This window comes from Gossypium raimondii, chromosome 1 (genome assembly GCF_025698545.1).
Source record: "Gossypium raimondii isolate GPD5lz chromosome 1, ASM2569854v1, whole genome shotgun sequence".
In the NCBI taxonomy this organism is placed as follows: domain Eukaryota; kingdom Viridiplantae; phylum Streptophyta; class Magnoliopsida; order Malvales; family Malvaceae; genus Gossypium; species Gossypium raimondii.
In genome coordinates, this window is record NC_068565.1 from 8,329,926 (window position 1) to 8,346,583 (window position 16,658).

A 16,658-nucleotide genomic window follows, 5' to 3' on the forward strand; every position below is an offset into this window, starting at 1 on the left:
TTGCATTCATTATTTTCTTACTTAATTGATCTTTGCATTACACATTACATGAGTTAAATGATTTAACCCTTTTAAGTGGGAGTGAGAAACTATTTCTTCGTGAGGTTTCCACCTCCGTATAGGATAGTGGATCGCTTTCGGAATACATCGGTACCTATGCTTTCGTGAGATTATCATCTCCGTATAGTCATAGGGAAAATGTGTTCCCCTGAATCGAACTTGATCTATATGAGCCTATAATGGGTGAAGATCGAGGAATTTGCTGGTTCGGGTACCTTTGCCCTAGAAACCGAACCTCATATAATGAACCTTAGGAACTTGCCCTAGGTAGAGCTATGTCAAACCCCTAATGGTCACCCGATTATGTTTTCTATTTATTCTTGCTTTAGCTTTGTACTAACCTGTTTTCTTTTTGGTTGCGATTGCATTGCATTTTCATCATAAAAAGAGGTGTTGATTCACGTTCAGTTGTTAAATAGAGAGCTTGTCATAAGAAAATAAGTTTCTTGATAAAGTGGATGACAATATGGCTGTTCGAATATGGTCCAAGAAAACATGATAAGAGAAGAATGATAGTTTAATGGAGGACTACATGACTATGGTTCCGTTGCCCAAGGATTCAAGATGACAAAGATTATCCAAGAGCCACTGAACTTTCTTAAAGAGAAGCCAACGAGCATCATGCGGATGAGTAAGCAACGAGTTGCGACCCGGGTCAAGCAAAAAGGAGATAGAAGATACGTCCTTTTTGAAGAGTTCGTGAGATTTATCTTAGCGCTCGAATGAAGAAGAAGATCGAATGGTTCTACCTATGAGGGCAATGCCGTATAAATATCTATTTTATGTAAAGAGATTTGTTTTCTAGTAAAGTTTTCTAAATGGAATTGAATCAGAATCAACGTCTCTTTATGCATTCATTGCATGCATTCGCATTACATGACATCATACATATTAAAGTCCACTAAAAGGGCTTAATCGATTAAAATCATTCCTCAGTTAACCTGGAAACCAACCAACCTACCAAACACTGCTATGGTACTCGATCAAAAATAAAAGACATGGACCAAAGGATGGAAAGGCTAGAACAATTCTAAAAAGAAATGCAAGATCAGCTCCAGCAACAAATGAAGGAGCAGCTTAAGAAGATTCAGCAAAATATATTAGACAAAACGATGGAATCTCAGGGGAATATGATGGCTAAGTTGACTCAGTTGCTGATTGGAGGAATTGATGAAGGAAAAAGCTTTGTGCTTAATGCTGAAGAAGGAGACAATGAGGAACCTGTTTATCCCCCAGGCTTTACCCCTCAGCATGTTGAAGTATATCTGCGCAAATCTTCTGTCACCATCAAGCCCCAGCAGTTTCAGGCCGGTGCTGTAGCACCAATGAATTTTCAAGCAGGATCAGACTCTAACCCCAGAAACAACCTTGTTAATCCTACTATCTCTGACTTTGATGAAACAGCTGAAAAAGAGAAAATGAAGGATGAACTGCCAAAACAGCTAGAAGAAAAGTATAAATGGCTGAAAGGGAAATTTAGAGAAATGGAAAGTGCTGAGAGCCACTGTGGGATTGATGCTAAAGAATTAAGCTTGGTTCTGGATTTAGTACTCCCTCACAAATTTAAAATGCCCGAGTTTGAAAAGTATAATGGAACTAGTAGTCCCGAAGCCCATATTACTATGTTTTCTAGGCGGATGATTGGGTATGTTAGTAATGGCCAGTTGCTGATACATTGTTTCCAGGATAGCCTCACAGGGGCAGTGTCCAAGTGGTACAATCAATTGAGTTGTGTCAAGATTAATTCATGGAAAGATTTAGCACAGGCATTCATAAAGTAGTACAATCATGTAACTAACATGGTACCTGATAGAATCACTCTACAAAACATGGAAAAGAAACCCGGTGAAAGTTTTAGGTAATATGCACAGAGGTGGAGGGAGGTCGCCGTCCAAGTTCAGCTACCGCTCCTGGAAAGGGAAATGACAATGCTATTCATAAAATACATTGAAAGCTCCGTTCGTCACACATATGTTAGGGAGTGCCACAAAAAGATTTTCTGACATAATAATGACTGGTGAAATCATTGAAAGCGCCATAAGGAGCGGAAAGATTGATGCTGGAGGAAATAATAGAAGGTAAGCCTTAAAAGAAAAAAAATGAGGTGAACAACGTGAATACATACAGCAAATCGATTGCTAATCAGCAGGGTTCATCAAGACAATAATCATGTGTGAAGCAAGGTACTGAAAAACTCCAATTCACACCAATTCCAATGTCATACAATGAGCAGTATCAAAGCTTATTCGATGCGCATGTTGTTTCTCCTTTACATGTGAAGCCTCCACAGCCTCCGTATCCCAAATGGTACGACGCAAGTGCACAATGCGATTATCATGTAGGAATTACGGAACACTCAATAGAGAATTTGTATTACCTTCAAAAAGCTAGTTGAAAAATTCATCAACATGGGTATTGTCAAGTTGGATGGCTCATTTAATACAGAAAATTCGATACCCAATCATGATTGACAATGGGGTGAATGCAATATATGAGGAAATGTTGGGAAATGTTCACATCAATGACATATAGGGAGACACAAATGAAAGGGGAACCTTGTTAGATATCCGCCCTTATAAATCTAGGAGTATTCTAAGTAATTGAACTGCGGAAGAAATCCATGTAATTTTTAGAGCTTATTTAGAGTAATGTTCAGAACATTTTTGTTATTTTTAGCCTAAAAATGATAGAAATTCCTTTGTGAAATAGGCTCATGTCTGAACGTCATTATTCTAATAAAATACATCTTAGCATTCATTTTTGAGCTAATATTTTTTCATTCTTTTTGAAATAATTATTCTTTCATTCTTTTGGATTTTCTTCCGCATCATTCTTTCATTCATAATTATATTGTACAAATAGTTATTCATAAATACATTCTTTTGTATATTCTTTTATATTAGGTCTCCAGATATCAATAACATGAGTGATGCTGCTACAGGCTTAGAATTTCCTTTTGAGCGAGGCATGTGTTTAGAGGGATTTCATGACTTTGAAGATGACATAGATTGTAGCCTATTTTCGGACTTGTTAAGAATGGTAGAACAAGTCGAGAAACGGATCTTACCCTACAAAGAATCATTGGGATACATGACTTCTCCTTATATGGGGCATGAAGGTCATTTGGTCGATCTAGCCAAAAGAGTCTGACGATCATTGATTCATCTTTGTGATCGTCAGTTACTTTACTAAATGAATGAAAGCTGCTTCATATGCCAATGTCACAAAGTCGACAGTTAGCAAATTCATGAAAAATCATATGTCAGTATGGAACGCCAAAAGGATCATATCTGACAATGTACTATATTTGAACAACAGCATAATATCAAAAGTTTGCAGTCTGTTCACGATTAATGCCATATCGCTCAAAAAAAGATAAACCAAAAAAAACTCTGTAGGGGCAATGCCTTTTTCTTGGGCCCATCGTGGTTTTGCCTATTGAAGACAAAATTCTTTTTGAGTTTTTGAATCCAATTCCGATTGAAGAGGAATGTTCAAAGTTGTTCATCATGGTCAAATGCGTCAAAAGCAAATGATGCAAGTTCACAAAAAAGGTCCGTCCTAGAGAATTCCTTAAGAGGGACCTGGTATTGAAGAAGATCATTCCCATACAAAAAGAACTGCATCCCAAGCTGGGAAGGACCTTATGTGGAAGGCCTTATTTGGAAAAGCGTCGATTTTGATCAAAAAGGATAACAAGGACATGCCTAATCCTATGAGTTCAGATTCAATCAAAAATATTTCAAAATATAAAAAAATAGAGAGACAGAAAAGAAGAAAGAAAATAGAGAGGCCAAGGTGAAAACCCGCAAAGGGCGCCTTGAGACCAAAGGGGATTTGAGTTGAAAACCCGAAAAAGGTGACTCAAATATTAATCAGAATGCGGCATGAGGTGATCAAAGCAGTTCAAATTTTGATCAGATTGGGGCATATGATGATCTTGAATCAACAGGAAAGGGTAGACAACATCTTGAGACATCGACAGAGTACTGTAGATCTCCTAAACACATATCAAACTCAGAAAGTTTGTATAGAGAACTTCAAGCTGCGATATTTGGGGCATCTAATTTTTATATTGAATTTGCTATTTTTGGAATACTTCATTCTTTTCCAAGATACACATTCCCAATCAATTTCTTTGTTATCCTTATTTACTATTTTTTGATAATCTATTCCTTTCGAGCTATACTCAGAACCAATTGTATTCTCATCCATTGTTATACCATTTTTGCAAGCATGTTGCATTGGAATAATGATTAATGGACTAATAAAACTTTCACAAGGGAAATTTGGCATATTACTCTAGAAGTTTCTAAATAATACAGGAACCTGAAACAGGACTATTGTTTAGAACGCACCATGTTTAAAGGTTGGAAATCTGAAAAAGAAGAGTCTAAATTAGGACTTTCTCTTTGGATTTTGTTGTTAAAAACATTGATTGAACAAAATGACAAAACATAAATAAACAAGTAAGCAATGATCACCAGACAGTAGGAAGAGGTTTCCTCGGAGAAGAAAGCCTTCATTTATGCATGAACCTTTGGTACGATACCCTGGGAATGGTGTAAGAGACCAGAAAGATTTAGATATTGTATCCTTGAATTGTGATAGGACAGGATCGAGAAAAAGCATATATTCCTACCTTTGGGTTACAGTGGGAGAATGATGGTACAAATTTTGCGCCCTAATGGATTGAACTTTGAGGTTTATAGTGGGGGGCAACCTGACTAAATGTTTCTTCAGAAAAGCCAACCAAGCAAGAAGGCGTTGTAGCACATCAGTGTTAAAGCCTTAATAAACTTCGAGCAATAACAACCTAAGTGGGATCATTCTCGGAAAAAAAATTATTAAAAAATTATGCATTCGTGCAAACACCATTCACACATGTCTAGTTAGGAGCATTTGATTTATTTTATGTCATCCTAATTATTAGGCATAATTAGGTTCATTATACAGGTCATGTTCCCTAGAGAGCAGATTAGTGAAGATAACAAATCTTACCTTCCTGCACCGATAGCGAAACAGATCAAAGATACCAGCCTTGCCTCCCTGGGTTGTAGCTGAGCAGGTTAAAAATAGCAGACCTTGCCTTCCTGCACCAACGGCGAAGTAGATCGAAGACACTAGCCTTACCTCCACAGGTTGCGGTGAGCGAGTTAAAATAGCAGATCTTGCCTTCTGTGCAAGCAGTGAAGTAGATCGAAGACACCAGCCTTGCCTCTCTGGGTTACAGCGGAGCAGGTTAAAATAGCAGATCTTGCCGTCCTGCACCGACAGCGAAGCAGATCGAAGATATCATCCTTGCCTCCCTAGGTTGCAGCGGAGCAGGTTAAAAATAGCAGATCTTGCCTTCCTGCACCGATAGCGAAGTAGATCAAAGACACCAGCCTTGCTTTCCTGGGTTACAGCAGAGCAAGTTAAAAATTACAGATCTTGCCTTCCTCAATCGACAGCGAAGAAGATCGAAGAAACCAGTCTTGCTTCCCTGGGTTGTAGTGGAGCAGGTTAAAAATAGCAGATCTTGCCATCCTGTACCGACAGCGAAGCAGATCGAAGACACTAGCCTTACCTCCCTGGGTTGCAGCGGAGCAGGTTAAAAATAGCAGATCTTACCTTCCTGCACCGACAGCGAAGCAGATCGAAGACACCAGCCTTGCCTCTCTGGGTTGCAGCGGAGCAAGTTAAAAATAGCAGATCTTGCCTTCCTGCACCGACAGCGAAGCAGATCGAAGATACCAGCCTTGTCTCCTTAGACTGCAGCAGAGCAGGTTAAAAATAGCAGATCTTGCCTTCCTGCACCGACAGCGAAGCAGATCGAAGACACTAACCTTGCCTCCCTAGGTTGCAGCGAAGCAGGTTAAAAATAGCAGATCTTGTCTTCCAACACCGACAGCGAAGTAGATCGATGACCCCAGCCCTATCTCCCTAGACAGCAGTGGAATAGGTTGAAGATTGTAAGTCCTATCTCCCTGGTCAGCAGTGGAATAGGTTGAAGATTATGAATCTTATCTCCCTGAGCAACAGTGGAGTAGGTTGAAAATAGTAGATCTTGCCTTCTTGTACTGGCAGTGAAGCAGATCAAAGACATCAGTCTTATCGCCTTGACGTTGCAATGGAAAAGATTGAAGCCACAACGGCGATTCTTATCTCCCTGATGTTAAGGCTTGGATTAACTGAAGTAGAGCAGATTGAAGCTGTAGGTAGCTAATCCTATCTCTTTGGCATTACAGTGGAGCAGATTGAAACCACGACGGTGAATATTACTCCCCTGGCAGTGTAGTGGAACAGATTGAAGTTACGACGGCAAATCTTGTTTCCCCAGCATTGCAATTTAAAAGACTGAAGATGACGAATCTTATCTCCCTGAAGTTACAGTGGAGCAGATTGAAGCCAATAATCCTATCTCCCTGAAGTTATAGTGGAGTGAATTCAAACCACTAATCTTATCTCTCTGAAGTTGCAGAGAGCAGATCACATCTAGTGTTATCTCCCTGAAGTTGCAGTGGAGCATACCAAGAAAGCAAGTCTTATCCCCCTGAAATTGTAATGGGGTAGACTGAATAAACAAATCCTACCTCCTTAAAGTTTTAGTGGAGTGGATTAGAGTGATGGATCTTATCTCTCTGAAATTACAGTAGAGCAGATCGCATCAAACTCATTTTTAAGTTGCAGCAGATCAAGATGAAACTATAAGACTTATCTCCCTGAAGTTGCAGTGGAGCAGATTAAAGATAGAAAATTTTGTTCTCTTGAGAAACTACAACATACAAATCTTATCTCCCTGGCATTGCAGTGGAGTAGATTGAAGCATTAGTTCCTATACCTCTGAAGATGTAGTAGGAAGGAATGAGGCTACTTGAAAAAGAAGAATACCAAGGTCCAGCACGACCGGGCAAAATTGGGCATTTTTAAAGTCTTTGCTCCGTTCCTGTTACCAGATAACGAGCAAAGAGGGGCAGCTATAATACCCTATTTTGGCCCGGGTCTAAAAAGCCCAAACTATAACGGGCCTATAAGGCCCAAACCCCAAAATAGGACAGGAGCCCAACGTTTCCAGCACAGAGGAAACCCTAGGGATCCTTCTATGTTCGCGCCGTAGCCCCGCACGATCTTCACCTGCACCAAAGAAAGGAAACACAGCAAATAAACCACAAAAATGGCAAGAAAATCAAGATTGCGAATCAAATAGATATTAAGCAGATTTGTTTCTTTATTTTTTTTTATTAAGGTTATAAAAGGACCATTGAAATACTGTACTAAAAAAAAGAAAAATCAATAAAAAGAAGAGCGAATATTTCACAACACAAATACATAATACCAAAAAGAGCAAGGAGCAATTGGAAAATCCAAAGGTTGAAACTCTTTTCGAACCACCGTTTCTCTTTTTAGTTTCTTTTCGTATTTTATTACAAGTAAATAAAATAGAATAAAATAAAAGACAAAAAAAGGGTGTGAAAACACCTGTGTTCGGGTCTGTCTCGCCATGGGAGGGTCGAGGGAGCCACCCTCGAGGATCGGTGGCCGAAAACTGAAAGGTTTCGGGTTCTTTTCGCGTTTTCTGCTGGTTTTCCGGAGATTTCGAACCCATATTTGGGCTTGGAAGGGTCGAGGGAGCCAAAAGGGTTATTTTCCCTTTTTCTCGCCACCGCAGACGGCGGTGCCATCGCCGGAGGCCAGTGGCCGGTGCGGTGGCCGATGACCGGCCAATGATCGGACTGGGGGCCAGTGCCCGGAGGAGAAGGGAGAGATTGAGAGGTTTTTTAAGTTTTTTTTTTTTGTAAAAAATGAAAAAATGAAATTTTGTGAATTGATTGTGGCTTAAATAGCCTGACGAAACGGCGCCGTTTTGAAAGGGCCAGATCCGCGCGTTGACCCGACCCGCAAGCAAGGTCCGCGCGTTCTGGCCCCAAATGGGGAATTTGCGCGTTTGGCCCTCCTCCTTTCTCGCTCATTTTGATTTAGTTTTTTTTATTTTTAATTTTGGCCTTAAAATTTTGTTTAGTTTCGATTTAATCTCTATTTGTTATTAAGTTATTCTTATTATTGTTATTATTATTATTATTTATATATATATATACATACACATTATTTTTTATAATAATATACATACATTTAAAAAAAACAACTTTTATAAATATCTGCACATATTTTATTATTATTCTATTTGCATAACTTTTATTTTTACATATATACATTTATATTTTATACGCATATACATATTCTTTATTATTTTAATTTTGTATACATACATATTTTTTTTAAAATGCTCAAATACATATATTTTGTTAAACACATATTTCATAATTTATATATATATATATATATGTTTATATGTTTCTTTTTTTGCATAAATGCATTATATATTTTGTTATATAAACTTTATAATCCAAAGTTTTATATGTAAATTCATATGTATGTCATCTTATTCTTTATAATTCCAATGTATATATTATGCATTTTTTATTTCATTCATTTGTTTGTTGATTTATGTTTTAGTATTTTTTTATATTTTGCTCATTTATTTGATATTCTTGCATTGTCATTGTTTTTTTTTATGTTTATTAGTTTCGTTTATTTATTTGTTTATATTATTTCTATGCTATTGTTGTATTTATTATTGTTATTTGTTATTGAGACATTTATACTGAGCGTTCAATATAACATTACATCATCTTTTTACTTAAATTTAAAAATAGAAAATTTTCAAAATAGAGATAATACTCGTATTTAGGATTTTCAAGGAAATTGAGCCCTAACGTATTGGGTTCCAATTTTCTTCGTTAAATCCAACAATCGAGAATTGCTCCTTAATCAAAAATAAAATGAAAAGCTTGTTATTGAAAATTCAATATGTTGTGTCCTAATGCATTGGATGTGACGTGTTGACTTCTCGAGGCAAAGATTTTTTATAAAAAAATAAAAGAAATATTCAATGTTTGGGATTTTAAGAAATCGTGTCCCTAACGTATTGGGCCGCAATTTCTTCATAAATTTTAAACAATTAAATATTTTCTTAAATTTTATTACACAAGTCTTTAGGACAAACTCATTTTTGGGGATACGAGATGTCGTGTCCTAACGCATTGTGTGTGACATTTCTTCTCCTAAATGAGAAAGTCTTAATAAATAACTTGATTTAATCATGGATTGAAACTTTTTTAATTCTCGACATTAAGACACTGATTAATCAATTTGGTACCAATTTTTTGGACGTTATGAGGGGTGCTAATCCTTCCTCGGACGTAACTGACTCCCGAACCCATTTTTCTAAAAACTCATAGACCAAAGTCGTTTTAGGTGATCCAATCACCCCTTAATAAAAGATTGGTGGCGACTCCAAATTTTCATCGATAACTAATTTTTGTTTTTTTCCAAAAATAATAAAAGTTTCGACATAACAGTTTTACTTTTATTTTTTCTTTACGTTTTATTTATAATATTAAACAGTTTTGTTTATATATAACGTTTTAAACTTCCTTTTCTATATGACATTCTAAATTTTTATATGATACATTGATTTGCTTTTATTATTGTTTATTTCATTTTATGGTAAGATACATTATATATATATATATATATATATATATATATTAACTATTATAAACTGTTTTATACTATTTTCTTTGAATTGCCTTTTATTTTGAAATCATTTTATGTATTATTTAGTTAAATTTATTTTATTATTTTAAAATGGTTTTATATACCTTTTAAACACAACTTATTTATTTTTAAAATGCTTCATTTGTTTTTCTTTTCAAAGATTTTTCTTTTCTTATGTCACTTGTCTTATACGTATATATATTTTAAAATTGTTTTATATATTATTAACCCTAAATTTCTTGTTTGGCAATATCTATTTTAAACTCATCACTATCATTTTAACATTGTTTTTACTTTTCATTTGATTTTATTTTGCTTTACATTTTTTAAATTGTTGTCTAATTAATGGGTCTTTATTTATCAATGATTGTATTTGAATGAAAAATATTGTGAGACTATTGCTATTGTGTGTACTTTAGTTCGTTTATTCGCTTACATATCATTGACATTCACTTGCATAAATATTGTATTCGTATACTGTTGTTCCGTGCGCGCTACTATATTTTATTTCATGTCATTGCATCGTGGATGTTCCAACGATTTTTGTTTGATATAATCCACTTTATTTTATTCCCAAACAGAGTAAATGTGTGCCTTTAAGTGTTATACTCGCAACTATTCAAGAATATATTTTTTAAATAAGACATATTTTGCGTTTTGGTAATTCGAGGAATCGTACCCTAACTTACAGGGCTTCGACTTTCTCGTTAAACCTAAATAGCAAAGTACCCTTTTAAAGCTTCAAAATCAAAGAAATTTCGTTATAAGGTAACATTTCGCTTTTCGGGTGATTCGAGAAATTGTACCCTAACTTATGGGGTTTTGATTTTTTCATTAAGTTTAAATGGTGAAATGTCCCCTTAAAATTTATTTCAATAAAAAATTAAAGTCAAGTTTATTCTCTAAAATTTCAAATGCCGCGTCCTAACTTACGGGGTGTAACATTTCGTTATTTTGGAATAAGTTGGTCTTTAACTCATTTTCAAATTTACTCAAACGATTTTTTAAATGTACATTAAATAAAGAGAAATCGTATTTTTAAATTCTTTTCGAGTTTTTTAATTTTCGATACCAAGACATTAAGTAATCAACTAGGTACCAATTTTGGGCGTTACGAGGGTGCTAATCCTTCCTCGTACGTAACCGACTCCCGAACCTGTTTTTCTGAATGCCATGGACCAAAAGCATTGTTTTAATAAATCTAAACCATTTATTAAAATAATCATTTTACGAGGTGACCCGATCACACATCATCAAAAAAGATTAGTGGCGACTCTCATTTTCGTTTTATTTTCAAAATCCAGGTTGACCCCGTTTTTTATCAAAAAAAATGGTGTCAACACTTACATTGAAGATGTTATGTAAATGAGTTTGAATTGAGAAGGTATAATTGCAAGTGTGACTTGGTATTAAATGCGACACGTTTTATTTGGGATTATTGTTAGTTTAGATAAAAGATTTTACAAGTGTGAGCAATATGTTTATATTGATCATAGAGTTGGTATTTAACTCTAAAAGATTGTGCGAAGGTGAGTATAAGTGTATTTGATTTATTGTAATAGAAAAGTTGATACAAAATAATAATAATCTTAAAATTTTGATAAACATTTTTTTTTTCTAAAAAATGACTTAGTAAAATAAAAATTTAATGATTTTACTGATGCAGTTAATCACCAATTCATAAAAAAAAAATGTGAAAGCAAATAAATTTAATCGAAATTAAAAGAAATGCTCTTCAATGTCCCACAGATTTTTTTGGGGACAAGTAGCATATTTTCCATGACTCTCTTAACACTACATAGATAAAGATGTAGGCCGAGCTGCTACTCCCTATATTGCATGTGTATTTTATGCTATTGCTGTTGAAAAAGGAGAAAAAAGAGTTAAAAAGCTTATGGGGAATCGAGAAAGCTACTTAAATAACAATCTAAGATAAAATTCTTAATCCATGATGTGGATTTGCTAAGGGTTAATTCAAAAAAGAAAAAAATTATTGGGCTAACCCCTCCTAGCCTTTTGACTTTTGTGCAAAAGAAACAGATAAAAACTCACCAAATAATTTTTAATTTTTTATTTAAATATAATTGAGTTGGTAATTTCAGTTAGCATATATTTTAGGGAGTTCGGTTGTGAGAATCGAATATTATACTAGTAAATTAAAAAATTATAATATATATAAATACCTAAATACTTCTTTTAATGTAACACACAGAAAATTATTCAACGGATTTACTTTGTGTTGTTTAGACTTATTTTAGTAATTGCACAATTTTAAAAAATTATATATATTAAGTTTCATCATTAAAATTAAGAATTTGTACTCCTCAAAAGTAGTTAGAAAGTAAATGACGTTTAGTTCATTAGTTGACAATTTTATAAACTCAGATTGGATGAAAATATCCGTATGAAATTGGTTAAAGGTAGTTTTAAAGTTGTTAGATATACATATAGTAATATAATCTTAATATGAAAATAATTAATAATACAATATTTCATTTAACACAACGTTATTATCATTTAAAAGTTTTACTAATAAGTTTAAGATATTGTCATTTCTCGGAGTGATATTATTCTAAACTTATTTGTAAATTTTTTTATTCAAATGATGGTTGAATTGAGTGATTAAAAGTTTGATGCTTAAGAAATGCTTGAGTTTGAAATTTTTATTTGCAAATAAAAAATAGAGTTGAAAGGTATTTGATTTGATTCGACTTTAAGTTTAAACAAAATCTAATATAATTATTATATACCAAAGTGTCTAAGATACCCAAAATACAATTATATAAAGAATGAGAAAGATATGAAAAATATGTGAAAAAAATGTAGGTAATTTCTTTTGAACATTAATTTCATTTAAGTCCTTATCATATCTGCTTCACTAGAATTATCTACAGTTTCTCTCAACCCTTAAATAAGATGATAATACGTTTTAGTGTACTCAAACCCACATCCTCCTGTACTGACAATAATATTAATGTCAATCGAATTAAAACTCGATCGGAAAATATAGGTAAAGTTAAAAGGAAAGCTAAATTAAAACTTTGACTTTCAAAGGGAAAGGCCTTCAAACATACGAAACTGATCTGAAATTCTTGTACCTTTCTTTTGATTAGAAATTTTAAGAAAATGATAAACTTGAAAAATAAAAAGCAAACCAAAAGAATTTTAATAAAATTAATGTTTGCAATATCTTCTGGTTTTAATCATTAAAAATGTCTGCTGTTTTGAATTATCTCATAACCTTATTTAATTTCTTTCTTATGAAATAATTAAGTTTGAAATATTATAAAATTATAAGGTCGATTTTTAATTATGAGAATGAAAGACATTTCATGATTAATCATTTATCTTTTAAAGAATATTTACGATAAAAAAATAATCACTATTAGTAATGATAAATACTCTAAATTCAACCAAAAAACAACTCCAAGGATTATAGGTTACTCAACACGTTAACAGGCTTACAAATGAAAATCCAAATTACAATTTAATAATCCTTAAAAAATGCTTAAATACAATATTTTCGACGTGTAGTGTCTGACATTCACATGCAAGTATTACAACCTTTTAAACAATTGAGATCAACATTCCAGGAAAATAAATTTAATTTGTCACTGTTTTCAGCGAAAATAATTAATTTGTGTAATTACGTATACACACACACTAGAAATCTAGGATTCTATCACACTCACTAGATGAGTTTTAAAATAATAAAAAGTATTAAAATTAATTAAATTAAAAATATATATAAATGGTTATTTATTATTATTATTATTATTATTTATAAGCATGAATAAAAACAAATTGAGTTGTAATTTTTTTATAATCAATGAGATATTTAGAATAAAGAGATGTGAAAATTAATGGAAAAATTAATTAGGCAGATTTTTTTTGTTATAGCTAGAGAAAAGAAAAGAGAGAAAAGTGAAAGAAAAATAGATATTATTTTCCTTGATTAATTTTATAATCGAGTTAATGTCACGAGTCTAAATTGAATACTCTATTTACATTAGCTCAATCACTATCATATTCAATTATTCATCACTCTCCCAATATTGATTAAAAAATATAATACTATTACACCAATGACTAACATTTTATGTTTTCAGCTGATAAATAAATTTATTAAGTTTTTGAGGTCTAAAAGCAAAGATCAAAAACAATGAACATTGAACAGAAGACAAGACATCGCCTACCAGTTGCTAAATGTTAAGTCTTGAACTTGGGAGAGACACTCAAAATACACTCACCTTTTTTTGTTCCTTCCTCAATTATATATAAAAATAAAAGATATGGTAGAATAAATATAAAATTGGATAAAGATGGAAAGGGAGCTAAATCCAAATCCAGGCATGAAAGAGTGAGTAGCAACCCAAAAGTGGGTCCAAAACATATCCATCATATTCAAAGTAACAAATACATAATAAAAAATCAGAGAAATCCCTCTATAAATTTGAAAACATATAATTGATCCCAGTAGAGAAAGAAAGGAGGGAGGATGGATAGGCAAAGTAAGAAGCCGAAATCGAGAGTTGTGAAAATAAATTCACAACACACTTGGGATTTCTTCATCACACAGGCTAACAATCAAGCCTGCCCTGTATGCCTTCTTTTTCCCTCTCCACATATTTTGAAGATAAAAGAAGAGATTACAAATTTTTTTGCTTCTTTATGTCTGAAACCTATATATATGTTTGCATGCTTATCCGTCCAAAACTGATAATTTGAAGCTATGAAATTGGCATGCTTATTTGGTTTGCAGGTTATGGTACATTTTACAGCAGCTTGGTGCGTGCCTTCAGTGGCCATGAATCCTTTTTTTGAAGAACTGGCCTTGTGCTACCAAGATATTTTGTTTCTTTCTGTGGATGTGGACGATGTTAAGGTATTGTTGCCCTTTTCTACTATCTCATTTTTTCCAATCATACACACATATATAGTAACCTTAAAAATAACCAACTAATAAATTGGTTAATAAGAAAATGATATCATTTTGATTTTTTTTTTTAGTCTATTACGGTAAAACCTGTTTTATTGGTTTATTTTAGCAACTTCGATGAAAAAAAATTAACAAACAGTTGACAAGTTTCCAGGCAAACCTAAACTACTTTTGATATCGTTCTTACTATCTATTTTGCTCTCAATTTGCATATAGATAAGCGTGAGGATTCTCACTTTTGCTTGCATTTGAATACGTATAGGATGTAAGGTTGTACTAAAATGCATTAAAATTAAAGAATTTAGGAAATATAAATTACTATTAATCTATGCTATCGTTACCTCTTTCAATGACTTAGTGGCTAGGGTTAATTGAATAATAATTGATGAGTTAGAAAAATATTATTATGGAGATATTTTGTTTTTTTTTACCTAAAATCAACAAAAATAATTGAACCCAAAATAAATTTATAAAAAGAAAACCTATAAAAAGCTTGAATCTAAGATATCAAGATTTTCAAATTCTCAATTTTACCATTTCAATCAAAAATCTATAAAAATTAAATGACGTTTTAGTTAGAATTGTTTTTGCCCACATATATATATATATATATATATATATATAAAGTGAACACCTTTAACCAATGAACCAAATAGTGGAAGTCAAGTGTACCATAATCTAGTGTTAAAAATTGTAAGTATTATAGAAAAATATATGTCCTTATAATACAATTCTCACATATCAAACATCACATATTTTTATATATTATAGATAAAATTTATATGAAAACCTTAAATAAGGATGTGTGAAATATTCGGATGTTAAATAGGAGGCAGCATCCAAGATGGAAATCACAGCAATGCCAACATTTTTGTTGATGAGGCAAGGAACTCAGATTGACAAGCTTGTTGGTGCCAATCCTGATGAAATCAAGAAAATGGTTGATGCTTTTACTCCTCAGTTTCGTTCTTCTAAAATTTCTATTTAAAAGTGGTTTTTTTTTTTTTTGGTTTAATCCTTTCAATTTCTTCTTTTGTGGGTTTGGGTTTGTTTGTCTTGTAATTCTAAGGGTTGAAAATTGAAGATTTGTATTTGTATTTTGATTATGTTTGAGGACATAAAAGCAAGTAATTAAATAATTAGTTTGTTTCTTCATGTGAAATAACTTGACAATTTTTTTATATATTTGCCTTATGAAAACAACTTTGCTTTTAAATATAAAAATAGGAAACTGACATAATAGATGTTTTAAATCATTTTAATGAATGTCATAATCATAATAAAAGAATAATTATTCAAGCGTCAGTTTTGTCCAACCTTAAAGTACTAACTTTATTTAGTTACATGTTGATTTGTTGATTAATTCGTTCTTTTTTATTTAAATTTATTGTTTTTACATAAGAGAATAATTCACTAATAAAATTTCACCGCATTATTAATTTTAAATAGAAACAGAATTATTATTATATATCAGACGAAGTATATGCTTTAGGTCAACATATACGTATGTCTGCTCACAAAGCACGAAGAATAATTGATCATATTCGTGGACGTTCCTACGAAGAAACACTTATGATACTAGAACTCATGACATATTGAGCATGTATCCCATTTTAAAATTGGTTTATTCTGCAGCAACAAATGATCATCACAATAGGGGTTTCAATGAAGCGAGTTTAGTCATTAGTCAAGTCACAGTAAATGAGGGAACTACTAAGAAAAGACTAAAATCTCGAGCTCGAAGGCGGAATTATCTGATAAAAGGACCCACTTGTCATATAACTATTGTATTGAAAGATCTTGAATATAAATTTAACCTACTCTCCAATTCTAATTAAATTATTTAAAATATAAAAAATTAATTTATGATTTTATATTTATAATTTTACAAAATAAAAGTAAAAACATTACTATCGAAATTGAATAAATAACCCTCAAAGTAAAAAAGAAGACAGGTGATAGTACAAGAAACACGAAATTCACGTTTCCTAGATAGTTTATAAATAAGGTCACTAAAAGTTACCAATTGACAACCGTGCTTTTGGGTCCAAAGAAAAAA

The 16,658-nt window shown here is 32.7% G+C and overlaps 1 protein-coding gene across 1 annotated transcript; it reads left to right on the top strand.

The window, feature by feature from the left end:
• Window positions 1-14,093: 14,093 nt before the first annotated feature.
• Window positions 14,094-15,754, top strand: LOC105780155 (thioredoxin-like protein CXXS1). Its single transcript, XM_012604307.2, has 3 exons — window positions 14,094-14,260; window positions 14,423-14,545; window positions 15,429-15,754. Exons 1-3 carry the CDS (start codon window positions 14,159-14,161, stop codon window positions 15,585-15,587), a joined length of 384 nt encoding a protein of 127 aa, XP_012459761.1. The 5' UTR covers window positions 14,094-14,158; the 3' UTR covers window positions 15,588-15,754.
• The last annotated feature ends 904 nt before the right edge of the window (window positions 15,755-16,658 follow it).

Coding starts and splice junctions, on each gene's coding strand:
- LOC105780155 (XM_012604307.2), top strand. CDS start 14,159: ATGGATAGGCAAAGTAAGAAGCCGAAATCGAGAGTTGTGAAAATAAAT. Junction 14,261..14,422: donor CTAACAATCAAGCCTGCCCT/GTATGCCTTCTT, acceptor TTTGGTTTGCAG/GTTATGGTACATTTTACAGC. Junction 14,546..15,428: donor TGGATGTGGACGATGTTAAG/GTATTGTTGCCC, acceptor GATGTTAAATAG/GAGGCAGCATCCAAGATGGA.